The 13,673-nt window shown below is 39.6% G+C and overlaps 1 protein-coding gene across 2 annotated transcripts in view; it reads left to right on the forward strand.

Moving 5' to 3' along the window:
• Positions 1-13,673, forward strand: part of TTC17 (tetratricopeptide repeat domain 17) — a 115,197-nt gene that overhangs the window by 61,420 nt on the left and 40,104 nt on the right. Inside the window, exon 17 of one of the 2 annotated variants that reach the window (XM_040638970.1) lies at positions 11,154-11,324. The exons of the other annotated variant lie outside the window; for it this stretch is intronic. Within the exon in view, the coding sequence (XP_040494904.1) occupies positions 11,154-11,324 (171 nt within the window). The remainder of the gene's footprint in view (positions 1-11,153; positions 11,325-13,673) is intronic. 2 annotated transcript variants of the gene reach the window in all.

Consider the following 13,673-nt stretch of genomic DNA (forward strand, 5'->3'; position numbering starts at 1 on the left):
CCTCTGGCTCCCTCAGAGAGAATGTGCAAAGTAAGAAGAAAAGACCAGGGATGGAATCCTAGAATGTACTAGCATTTAAGGAGCAGAGCCAGTGAAGGAGTAGAGGGGTATTGGGAAGCCAAGGGGGAGCTAGGTCCTGAAGGTCAGAAGAACAGAGGGTTTGAGAAGGAAGAAGAAATCAATAGTAGTCTGTTCCGTGTGGTTCCCCAGGTCTGGTACAGATATCGCTAGAGGTGCACCAGCTTTCAGGTAGGACTTACATTAACATTTTTAAATAATTTTAGCATTTAAAAAAACTTAAAAAATAATTTTAGTATTTATGGCTTATTCTGATGGGCATTAGGAAAAATGTGTAACTAGCACATCAAACTGTGATATATGAAAAGTGGTACCGATTTCCCCTTTAGACATAATCTAAGATTAAACTGAATCCGTTTAAAGAAAAACATTACGTAAACAGTGGTGCTGGTACCTACGGAAAAATCACGACAGTAGTGGTAGATGGATAGTGTAGAAGGCTCTGCGTTTCACAGTTTAGAAAGTCGTTGGTGACTTCATTTTATCAAAAGTATTTTCTGTAAAATGGGGAGATAACTACACTAAAACAACAAAAATAAAGCTTAGGATAATAGAAGTGTTAAACTGAGCTCTTACTCTCAGAGCTATTGGCATAGTTTCTAAACTACAACTCATGTTTCAGCCTGTGACTCAGTGACTAACATAACTTTAAAGCAAGTAGATAATGATATCAAGAAACATTCTTTAGAAATATATTAATAGGGGCACCTGGGTGGTGCAGTCGTTAAGCGTCTGCCTTCGGCTCAGGGCGTGATCCCGGAGTCCTGGGATCGAGCCCCATGTCAGGCTCCTCTACTGGGAGCCTGCTTCTTCCTCTCCCACTCCCCCTGCTTGTGTTCCCTCTCTCGCTGGCTGTCTCCCTCTGTCAAATAAATAAATAAGATCTTTAAAAAAAAAAAGAAACATATTAATAATAGGATACAAATAATGAAGGTTTTTTAGATTCACCTGTTAGAAATAGTGGAAAAGTAACTATGTTCGAAATAAAACAGAAAATTTTGCCAGGTGAGCGAAGCAAGAGGGCATTTATCAGGAAGGTATTCCAAGCCTCAGCATGTAGTATACACGGAGCAGGTGGTTTTATTCTCTCTCCATGGTCTGTTGGACCAAATCACTGCAGCCTTGTCTGTGATGCTCCAGGAGGACCAAGACTGAGGGTAGCAACTGAGCTGTCACTATAGACATTTCCGTAGCACTGCTTAATGTCAGTGAGGATGGGATGGCACTGGAGGTTGTTAGTTATGGCATACTTTAATTCATTGATCTAAAAATAAATTTATATCTCTGAATTACAGAGCTTAACACTTGAGGTGTACACATGGTCTCCACTAGTATTAGGGTTACTATATTGAGTCTCCAAAAGGAAGTCAGTTGTATTTTTGGGTACTAAATTAAGTTTAGAATACAGTTCTGCCTCCTTTCTGCTCTATGTATAGTTTGAGGATACCCACTGGATGGCATCATTAATCATATTTTATGATCACTTATCTACAAACACATAGGGTTGGAAAGTTATATTTGGACATCTTTCTTTGTATATAGGCTCCGTTGTATATCAGGAGCTTACTGTGATTTCCTACATTCATATCACTATGGACAAAATAATTGTACACCTACAAGAAAAATAGGAAGAATGAGCAAGATGGGGTCTGTTTAAGCTGGCCCTCATTAATTATTGAACAAGATATTTTTAATATGGTTTGTCACTGCAGTTGTAGATCAGTTCCTGATAAGAATTGAAAGCAGCTAATTCTGTAAGGCAAGTCGTCAGTTGCTGTCTTTTTAAATTTCAACTTCCATTCATTCTTGCTGATGTTTTTAGAGCTATTTTGCCATCTCATATAGCAAGCATTTGCATGACTCTTCCCCATTCAAAAAGATGATTCTAATTGCAGAACTCTCACACGCACACACACACACACACACAAAGTCCATTCTACTTTGGTAGAACGAGCTTTTTTTTTTTTAAGTGATTTATGCCTCAGTGAGTTCTTTATGTGTGCTGTGAGCCGACTAGTTGGAGTGAATTCCCAGTTTTGAAATTTTTGTTTAACACAATGGGCACTAAGTCTTTAAACCCCTTCACAGATGTAATCATTGAATGATTTCTACTCAGTTTCATGGCGTGATGGAAATAAAGCAGTTGAACCTGATAATCACTACAAAAGAACATTAGTTAGTTTTAAAATACATATGACTGAGGATACCTGGCATATATATGTGTATATGGAACGCTGGCTTTGGTTTTTTCCCCCCTTTTTTCTTCCAGCAGTGTTATTCCTAGTAGTCAAATGTATTTCATACTAAACTGTGCTCTTTGACTAAGAAAATTTCAGTAATCTCTTACTTTTTCTTAGCCACTAAGGTTTATTTGGTTATGATCTTGAAAATGCAGGAGAAATTTAAATCAAATTTCATAGCTGTTGAAAAGACCACAGCTTTGGATTTGTCTTCTCATTTAATTGCTTTTTATAACAACAAGCCTAAATTTGCCATTCAAAAATTGCCAAACTATAGGGCATTGATTAATAACCCAGTCAGATCACATATCCAAAGTGATTATTATTAAAAAAAAAAAAAGCGTATCAAATTTCAGGAAAAAGAGCTGGAGGTCAATAGCAGTTGATAGTGTACCAGGTGTCGATCAAATGTTCATTCCTGCTGCACCTATAATAACACAGGCATGTTTCCCTTGACAATGTAAAACATAGCTAGGGAAAAATCTAACATGAACAAAAAAATGAAACAATTCACCACCTCTCTCACTGCCTAAAAAGTATAAATGTTAAAAATTGGAAAAGAGTAAGGTCTTAGAAACTATGTTATTATGTGCAAAGCAGCCACTGAGGTGAATGCCTCCAGGTGACTTTCGTGTGGTGACGTAAAGCAAAAGGAAAAAGTGTGATAGCACCATTAATTTCTTTCTGCTTTTTACTTGATTTAGTGCATTGGCTACGAATGCTTAGAATTAGATATGCTCTAATCAAAGTGCTTGCCTTAATCCCATACACACGAAGTGGTGTCTACAGTCAGGCAACTAGGGAACTTTGTTTCTGAAATCCACAAGGCCCTACTTAAAATGTTCTATGGTAGAGGGACGTAAGTGGCCTTTAAAAAAAAATAACAACAACCTTGGTTTAAATATCATACTCACTGCCCATACCAGTGAAAAGGACAATTGCTAATGCTCTTTGTTTTCACATCTGAGTCCTATGAGATATTACTAGGTTCAAGTCCTTATTGATTCTGGAATAACTAGGGTCTTGAGTTCTCATTTAAAGACATCCTTATAATTCACTTACCCTGGGGAATAAAAAAAGATCAAGTAGCCTTTGAGATTTTATTAGCCCTGACCTAACGTAATACCCTTGCAATAGGAAAAAAGGCAAGCCTGATATGCCCAAAAAGTTAAGTGCTTCTGATGGTAGGTCCCATCCCCACTGCGCTATCACTGTGCTATCTCCATTTGCATTTTGAGGAAGAGGACCAGAGTTAAGATCTATTGATTTTCTCTCTAGATTCCTTTCCTCAACCTCAGCAGGTTACCATTCACTTGCAGCAGGAGAAAGGAGAGAAAAATGATAAACCCCCAAGACTGTGGGTAGCTAGGAAATCCAAGCCTCTCCCCCTACCACCTGTTTGTAGGCTTATTCTAAGTATTAAGAATTGGGTGAAACCAACTCAAGTGTGTGGGGTTGACTCAAATAGATGTGCCGAATTTAAATTCACTGACCACATAAAAACTTTAATATCATTCTGCCTCTGGCAAAGTCAGTGGAAATTGTAACAAACCGTAATATACGAGGATGATACTGTGGATAGCCTGTTTTCTTTACTACACACATCCCACTTTCCTGGATCCATGTGTTTGCTCATGTTGTTTTCTGCAGCTCCTCCTTCTCACCCTCCATCATGCCCTTCCCCTCTACAAAAATCCTAATCTTACCCATCCTTCAAGGCTCACTTCTGCCATATGCCTTACCCAGCCCCTTAATTATAAGTCCTCTGTAGCTAATCATTCTACCTGTTCCTCTCCTTCAGCTCCCGTGTCTTGCCATCATACTTATTTGTGTATGAGACACAACTTACCTACAAGACTTCCTCAGCTCATTGAGAGCAGGGACCAGTCCTTTTTTCATTTTCATACTCTGGCCCACCATGCATTCTGCAACCCCCCCTCATTGTTTGGCACATAGAATGTACTTAAATGGCAAAGTAGCTGGTGATATTTCAAGTTTGAACTACTGAGAATACCTAGTAATAAAGAGTAATTAACTTGTGTCCACCCACCATTTACCCAGAATGCTTTACACCAAACCCCCACTCAATATACATATATAGATACAGATCTTCTTTTAAGGTCTGCGGCTCCCACACCATAGGAGGGAGAAGACGAAAGGAATCGTATTGTCTTTCTTGTCCACCAGAAGCTGACATGTCTTATAGCCTGCATTCTCTCACTCCCTGTATGCACTGTTATTAATGAAAGTTACAAACAAATGTCCTTGTTGACCCTCGTGGAAAAATTATCATTTATGGATAAATCAGTAAGTCAGAGAAAACCTGTTGGGTTTATTTCCCCTGCGCACTTGCTTGAAACAAATTTGCCTCGGCTGAACTAAACCAGAGATTTCAATTTAATACTTTGACTGTGACTACTACTAAGACTACGACGGCGGCTACTACTAGCAGCTGTGGCAGTTAACTTGCTTTCTTCAATATACTTTCTGCCTGGAGAATCTTTCGTAGTGAACTTCTGATGAATGTTTAAATGCCCTTCCTTAGAGATCGAATCTGATCCTTCACATTTCTGGAGGAAACAGTAGCTCCTGAGAGCTTGGATTCCATCACTGGAGTCATTTCTTCCACAGTCCACAGGTTACGGTGTCTGTGTCTCAGCTGGCCCTGACTTTGCCCTCTATGCCATAGTCACTTAAGAGAGGGCCACATGGGAAGACAGGCCAGATTTACACCCAGCTCTCATTTTTCTTCTCTAAAAGGAGGCTGGGAATATAAGTCTACAAAAACCAGTGCAGCTCTGAATCCCCAGGCAAAGCAGACTGCCCTCCCATATGTGGACCAAGTGGTCCCCAGCATTGAGGTCAGACCTGTAATATGTAGTAAAAGGAAAACATACACATGCGCACACACATACACACACACACTTGTATTTGAGGTCACAGACTTTTCTTAGTTTTTCTTTTTTAAACTTGCTTCTGACTCATTCACCTCACCAGGAGGGAAAGCCTATGTAATTCTGAAGTTGCTGATTTCAAGTCTTTAATATGGTCTGTTTTCTATCTGGCATTGCACTTTTAAGGTCAGTTGGTACATAAGCATTACTTTAATCCTCCTGCAAAGAATTTCATTTGGCAGTAATTGCTGAATGAGAACAAGTCTAAGGAGCCAACACTTCTGTTGAAATGATTTCTCTTGTCTTGCCTAAGTAGAGGGCAGCACAGGGCAAAGGAGGTGAGGCAGCCTCACTGCTGTCTCAGGCGCAGTCATCAGCAAGCTAGGTCTTCACCCAGACCCAGGGAGCTCTGAGTGCCCCTCTTTAAGGTGGTTTCACTAGTGCTGTGCCCCAGGAGTCCTCTCATTGAAGATAAAGAACCTAGACACAGAGAAGTAAGTTGATTTGCTCAAGTGTGTATGGAAAGGCTGTAGCTAAGGCCAGATTTGAATTCATACTGTGGAATGTTCTTGGAACCAGATCTACAGGACCTCTGTCACAACATCTGGAGGTGGAAATCAAAGATACCTGTTCCCAGAAAGGTTTCTTTCTTTGTCAAATAGACTTACTACTTCGTGTGGTACCAAGCCCCACCTGTCCCCCATAGTTAACATTTCCTGCTAATATTTTAAAGTAATTTTGCATAGCATGGTGAGCGACTGAAAGATATACTTCTGTTCACTTCATGATTTATTTTACTACCTTTTCTAAAAGATTATCTTACTAGGGAAATAAATATCATGAAGTTATGAGGTATCTAAAATTATAATAAAACAGTCACAGTGTTAACCTATATACAGGAAAAAAAAAGGTTATATAGCTGCATAGTTTGAGTGCAGTTGAGTAGAAAGTTAGGGAGAAAGACAAATACGTTCTCATGTCCATTAAGGGGACAGTGTTACCTGTATTTTCCACCCAGGTACCTTAGATTTAGTTGAATGTACCAGAATGCCTCCTGTAAGGTAACTTTTCTTATAGGCGTAAGAAAGGAGACTTTAGAGTATAATATAATCCTGTTAGAACAGAGATAGTAGGAATATCTTTAGAATATTCCACTGTTCACAAAGGCCATTTTTCTAACATCTCTTACTTTGCCTTCAACAGCATAAAATTCAAATTCTAGTTCCCATTATAAATTAGTTTGTTATTTATGTCTTAGAAAAAATCATTATGTAATGGGAAGCATAGGAGTATTATACTTATTTCTTATATGGGGAAAATATGTTCAAGCAAGAAAAATGTGGGCGAAGACTGGAGCAAGCCTTTAATATGTTGCAACATAACACGCATTGTGGGGTGCAGACAGGTAAGCGTTGATTTAACTGAACAGAGGACCTGTGGTCTGTTTTCATATTATAAGGCCGTGAATTCAGAGAGCACAGAGCAGACTGAGGCAAATTCTAAATGTGCTAAGTATTTTAGGATTCAGATATGCCAAGCAATTGAATCTGAATTAATTGCTGTTTCTTCTGAAAAGCCCAATCGAAGCGAACTCTGTACTGCCGTCGTCATCTCTTGCATGCATATGCACGCGCACGTACGTTGGCCGTTGAAATGAGGCAGATCCCCTGATGACTTCTGGAGCCAGTTGTTCTTACCAGAGATTGAGTTAGGCTGTAGCTCGAAGGCCTCAGGGAAAGAGATGACGTTGGGGTCATTTATTCCTTTGTAGCTTTCCAGAGAGACAACAGTAGCAGCTCACCATGTGCTAGGCCAGGGTCTCACCTCTTACACTGAATCTCAGCAGCTCCGGGAGGTGGGCAGTACCGTGAAGCTCAATTTGCAGATGAAGAAGCTGATACACAAGAAGAGGAAAAGTAACTTGCCCTGCTGTATACAGCTAGTAAGTAGTAGAAATAGGATTCGAACGCGCTTAGTCCGGCTCATCGGAGCTCTTAGCCACTATGCTCTAAGGCTAACAGAACTACATGACCCTTCATTAGTTCTGCTTGACGAGCTCTAGTTACTTGGCTCTTTCAAAGCTCTGATGCCTCTCAGTTTTTTTGTGGCATTTCTTTGTTATAACTAATCCTAAAGGATCCTGAAGTACCCAACCAGGAATGTCTTGCCAACTTACGAGATTCAGAAGGTAAGCATTCTTTTTTTAAAGAGTAAGTTGTTACCCAATTCTAGAAAAATAAGTATTCTTCTGGGACCTCTGTCAACAGAATTATGAGAAAATAGGAGATTTCCTTAGCCTTAGTAATGATAGGAGTTCCTGAGAACTTAGTTTACTCTGAAAACCTGTTTAGCCACAGGATAAATTGTGCCTTTGCCTTAGGAGACTTAATGCTTTGACAAGATATATTAAATATTTAGTTGTTTTCCAGAACACCCTTGTAGGATAGGTTAATATTAATAATTCAGTTTATGCAGGCGATACTCTAGCCACAGAAAAGGATGTTGATATGTCTAAGATCTCATAGCAATTGCAGAATCAGAAATACCCTACCTGGAGTTTTATGCTTCGTTGGTATTGCTATGTAGTCGCCTACTTCCAAGAAAAACCAAACTGTCAGGATTTGAATTAGATGCTAAATGCTTTGCAAGCAAGTATAGAGCATTAAGCACAAAAGTGTTTCCATTTTCACTTGGGACCTTGTTATCTAAAGCATTTCATTTAAATCATGTAGTTCCTTAAAAAAAAGAAAGAAAGAAATCGTACCTCTCAAGGTTAGTCTAAGCCACAGAATCTCCTCATTTCTGCATCAGCAAAAAATAATAGTCATATGCATAGAAGATGACTTGTTACTTTTTAGGTATCTTTCCATTTTTCTTTCGCCAACATTTTCTTGTGTTTCTTTAAGAGGACATCATCTCCTCCTCTGCTGGGAAGACAAGTGACATTTTTTCCATGTAGGCAACTTTTTTTAGTTCCCCTTTGAGCTTAAGTAGACCTATACTGTAGCCCAAAGAATAGAAGCTTTCCTTCTTTCTGACGTACTTCAGTTCTCCTTCAGACAACCGGAAGGAGCAATTGGACTTTTTATTATTAGTCTAGATAATTATATAAATCACAACAGAACACTGAACCAGACTGTCTTTAACTGTCAGCCTAGGAAAATTAATACTAACAGTTCTAACTTGTTAATGAAAATGAAAGTGACTCCTTAAGGCATGTAGCTTTTACTTGATCATTTTGATTCTGCCTACTTGCAACAAATATTATAATGTAAACTTCTTATTCTTCCTTTCTATTCCCAGTTCTCCCTGATCCCCTCTTCTGCCCTCTCCCTCTGAGATGTTGGCCCCAATTTCCTGAGTTGGAGGACAAGACATTCTTAGAATGCACAAGGCTTGCTTCAAGAGGGCGTCTGGGTTTGAGGTCATGCAGGAGGACTAATTTTAGCTTCAGGATCTTATGCACATCATATCTTATAAATTACCTATGAGGCATTTTTAAATATTGCAGACATTTAAAAAGATGAAACCAATTAATTTTTTATAATGGGAAGAGAGTGGGAGAGAAAAATCAGAGAGGCAGAGGTTGGAGGAGGAAGTCAACTGCAGAAAACACAGGATTTTACTGGGTTCCAGTCTTGAAGGTTTGTCCTTCGCTTTTGTAACACTGTTTCACTCAGCCTGTATCAAGGTGCAAAATGCATTAGAGGCAAACTCACCAAAGCTGAAAGAAGAGAATAGTCACAGAATAACATATGTTTGAAAATCATCAACATCATTGTCATCATTATTTTCTCTGTGTTTTTAATAGTCATGCTTATTTATATCCCAGTTAAGAATTGTCACTAAGAAGTGTGATGTTCTTCATAGTAAATTTTAGTCAGCTGGGGGTGTACAGTTGTTTATTGTCACTGCTTTATTTGGATGCTCTTATGCTTAGCTCCCCCTGCTTACCTGCACGTACTAGACAGTGCAGACAGAAGCGGAAACCAATCCTCTACCTCCGTTATCTCACAGAAGAATTTGGAGAAAGATAGCGACTGTCATTGATCATGGCATCTTTCCTGTCAGCCTTCGATGGGCGCACACACACACCCACCACACACACCTTGCATCTCTCAAACTGTGCTGCTCATCGTCTCCCAAACACAAGTGAGAACTCCTGTGCCTGTTGCTTTGCTCAACACATCATTCCTTCCTGCGGACAGTGCCACCTTCTCTTTTCTGCTCAAGTGTTAGCACTGACGGGCGGAAAGCCAAGAAGCTTTCTAGTAGGATAGAACTGATTGAAATCCCAGATCTACCACTTACTTATTGCAAGTTACTTAATTTCACTGAGACTCCATTTCCTTATCTGTAAAATGAAAATCAGTTATTTCATAAGGCATTTCTGAGGGGTAAGTAGAAGAAAAAATAAAAAACACTCAGCAGATACTGGCTCCCTTCCTTGTTGTTCCCCGTTTTTAAGTCCTACCTGCTCCTCAAAATTCAAGTTTTACTTGCTCAAAGCTTATTCTCTGAAGCACCTAGTTTGCACAGTATGCTTCCTCATTATTGTTTGTATTTACTGTCTTCCCAAGTTGCTTGTGAGCTTCTTGAGAGCTAAAGCTCCTATACAACAAAAAATTCAGTTTCTGGCGTAACCATGTATGGTGGCCTCAGACTTGTGAGTGTAGAAGTGGAAAATAAGAGCGACTCCTTAAGCATGCAGTCCCCTTACTCCAAGCTCCATAAGTTGGGAAAGGTTTTGAGTCCATTATGTTTTCTTGGCACAATAACAGAAACAGCATGAGAAGTGCTTTCCTCAATTATGAAATCTAAAAGGGAATCTTCAAATCCAGAAAGAGACTTCTTGTACTTCCATTGCTGCAGAGAGAGCTTAATTGGGTACATACATCTCTCTCAGACAATTTTCTATTAAAAATAAACCTGTAGAGCATGTTTGAATGTTCTGGTAAAGGAGGGAAGTTACTTAGACACTCTTACCCAAAGAATTGTCCTGTGAGAGGAAAATTGTAGGCTTCCACCGAACATGCATCTTTAGTGACAATGCACATCAAACATGAGAGAGGAAGAGGAGTCCTACTCAGCTGGCCAGATCACTGCCACATCAGACACACCAGCCTAGTAACACATTCCCCTCCCCAGAGAATGGCCATCAGGTACAGCAGGGTAGTGGCTCTTTATCCATATAAACAACACAATCCCTAATAGGGTCAAAGCTCTTCAACTCACTGGCAAAACTGTAGTAAGAGGTCAGGCTCCCTGTACATATCAGACAGTATCAGCGACTGCTAGGATTACATTCCAGATGTGACATTTTACACTAAAGAAAATCTCCCATGAGCAGAATTTGTTTTCAGAAGAAAAATCCACATCTTTGTGATATGGCAGTCTTAAACATGGATTCTCTGCCACCGCCATCCCTCTTTAAGTCCTTGGTTTTTAATTTATAATCCTTTACCTTTTGATAAAGCTTTCATTTTAAGCTGTGATATAAGAATGGATATTCCATTTCTCTGTTATAGTTCATCTATCTCCAGATGTATTCGGGTACTCGTCGGTCATTTCTCACCTGTGAAAGGCAAATAGAAGGAAAACTACTTTTTTCCCACTTTCAAAGAAATATTTTCACAGTCATTCATTATAAATGCAGTGAGATCTTGGGACTTGATCTTCGTTGTCGTAATTTCCCCCCAAACATTTGGTTCTTATGCTAGCCTAGGAGGTGAAACTTGAACTTCAGTGCTAAATCTTGAGTCACGATAAAGATCTGGCTCGAGGTGCTTGAGCTCACTGATTTTTGTGTGTGTGTGTCCTGCTGGAGAAAAACTGACACTGTCATCTTTTTTGCTCTTCCTGCTACTTGAAGACCTTGAGCCATGGGATTGCCTAAGGGAGATGTTTCTAATATGCTGTCTCTGTGTCTCTTGTCATTGAGGTAATTGTCATGAGAAAACCCTGGACAACAGCCATGACAAACAGAAATATTTTGACAACTCACAGTCACTGGATGCTGCCGAAGAAGAGCCCTCTGAGACAGGAACAGAGGAGGAGCCTGTACTCTCTGTTGAGAATTCAGGGAGGGACTCAGATGCCCTTAGACTTGAAAGTAAGTTGATTTGACCTGAGCTGTGCTTCTGGGGTAAAATCAACTCTCAAGCTTTGAGTTTAGGCTTTTCTCCACTCTAAATACTTTCCTTCTTTTAACAGCCACTTATACTGGTAGAATCACAAGGGTCACCCACAGGTATGAGGTGGAAGACAGGCTTTTATGTGAAAAAGCTCTTCACACTTGTCTCTTTTTTCTTTTGCCTCGATGTCTTGTTTTGCTAGGACAAATTTGATTCATTTGTATACCAGTCTTCCTTCTTAATATCAGGAGTCTACTGAGCAAGTCATTGAAAAAAAGCATGATAACTTGTATTTACACTAACACAATAATATTTAAAGATTTGGAATAATAGACATACCTACCAGGCCCTCTCCTAAAATTCCACTCTATGAGCACATGTTGAGCTATGCTGTACTGAACAGTTCTTGACATTATCAGTCAATGCATAATTGCCAAAATGAATGACTTTGTGGTACTCATCCTTCTTAACCACTTTGCTGCATTTGGATCTATGTACAGCTCCCCAGTCCTTGAAACTCTCTTCTCCTCTTGGCTTCTGGGATATCACTTGCTCTTGGCTCTCTTCCTGTCCTCAGGACATCTTTTTCAATTTCTTTCACTTATTCCTTACCTTGCCCCTTATTTATTGGGTTACCCAGGATCTTAACCTTTGTCTTTTTATCTTACCCTCTTCTTAACCCTCTGTGTGCTACCTCTTGGTGTCTCAGATACTGACTCCAAATCTCTATTTTCAACTAGGATATTTTCTACAACTCTAGATCTTATTTCCACTTTTTAGTGATCTCTATCGCAGTGTGCCATAGGCATTTCAAATATATATCCAAAATTGAACTTGTCCTCATTTTCACCCTATTTCTTGACCTGCTTCTAATTCCTATATCCCTGCTGTCTGTTAATGGCATCCCAACTCACTCAGTCACTGCTGTATCCAAGACCTGTTGCATCTGCTTATCTCTTCATCTGTTCCTTCTGCTACTGCCTGAATTCAGACTTTCTTCATTTCTGCTGGGGCAGTTGTAGTAGCTTCATAATTGAATTCCCAATATCTAGTCCTTTACTTCAGTGTATGTCTGGAGAGAGAGAGAGAGAGTGTGTGTGTGTGTGTAGGAGAGAGATAATACATGTAATTGGTACAAAATTTTAAAAGCAGAAGCAACCCCTATTACCAATATATTTTGTGTCTGAAGAGTTGTTTCTAAAATGAGATCTGATCAGGTAAGTTGCATATGTTTAAAATTTTCAGTGGCTCTCTGTTACCTATAGGAAGAGTCCAGGTATCATAGTGTAGGATATGTGGCAATTTGGCCTTTAGTTTTGTCTCCAAGTGTACCATCTACTGGTACTCTATGTAGCAGGATGTGTAAACTCTGCACCATTTCCCTCACATGCCATGCTGTTTGAGCCTCCACGTCTGCACAGGCTGGAAATGGCCCCTGCATACTCTTTTCTTTATGTCGATGACCCTTACACATCTCCAAGATCCAGCTGAAATATCACCCCCCCCCCCATGAAGCATTCACAAAAGTCTCCAGACGTTTAGTTGCTCCATAGGCTGTCTTGTTCCCACTTTTTGGCAAGGCACATCTCATACAATGTGAATGCTTGTGTGTCTTGTTTCCCATCAGACTGTGAACTTCTTATATATCATGTCCTATGTAGTTCTGTGTACAGTGAATATTTGTTAAAGTCGTGAAGTGTGGCATTTGCCTTCCTGTGTGGGTTGGATTAGCATATTTAGCAATTACAAAAATCTGCATTTCCTTCTAAGTGATATTGTATGTTAAAAAATGATGTCTAAGAGAAGCAACCTCCAAGGGGAAGTTGTGACCTTCACCTTTGCAGGTTTAGAAAATTAGTTTCATCAGTTCTGTCAATGAAAACTAATTTCCATTTACCATTTCAAAAGAGATGGATTCTTAAACTGGATGGGCAGTGTGTTTGTTTACAAGGGAGCTCCTCCTGTCTGGTGCCCGGCAGCCTCTTGTCTCCATGTGGCATCAGGTACGCACACAACCAAATGGACATCATGAGGTTGCTTGATAAACTCAGAATCACCACAAATGAAACCGAGCAATGTTAAGGGGTATTTTATTCAATTTATACAAACTGTTCCTATTCTAATATAGTAACAGCTCCCTAATCACCAGAGGACTCATGACTACCAAATTAGAGTCTGTTTTCCTCAGACAGTTCAGAATAAAAACCAACCAGAATCTTGCTGTTTGTCTCATTTTCCAAATAGTATATCACTGTTTGAGATAGATTATAAGCTAGTGACTAAGTTTCTTTGGTCCCATGTTCCCCATGGAGTTCCATTCCATCCCT

This window comes from Ursus maritimus, unplaced genomic scaffold, assembly GCF_017311325.1.
Source record: "Ursus maritimus isolate PB19 unplaced genomic scaffold, ASM1731132v1 scaffold_23, whole genome shotgun sequence".
NCBI classification, from domain to species: Eukaryota; Metazoa; Chordata; class Mammalia; order Carnivora; family Ursidae; genus Ursus; species Ursus maritimus.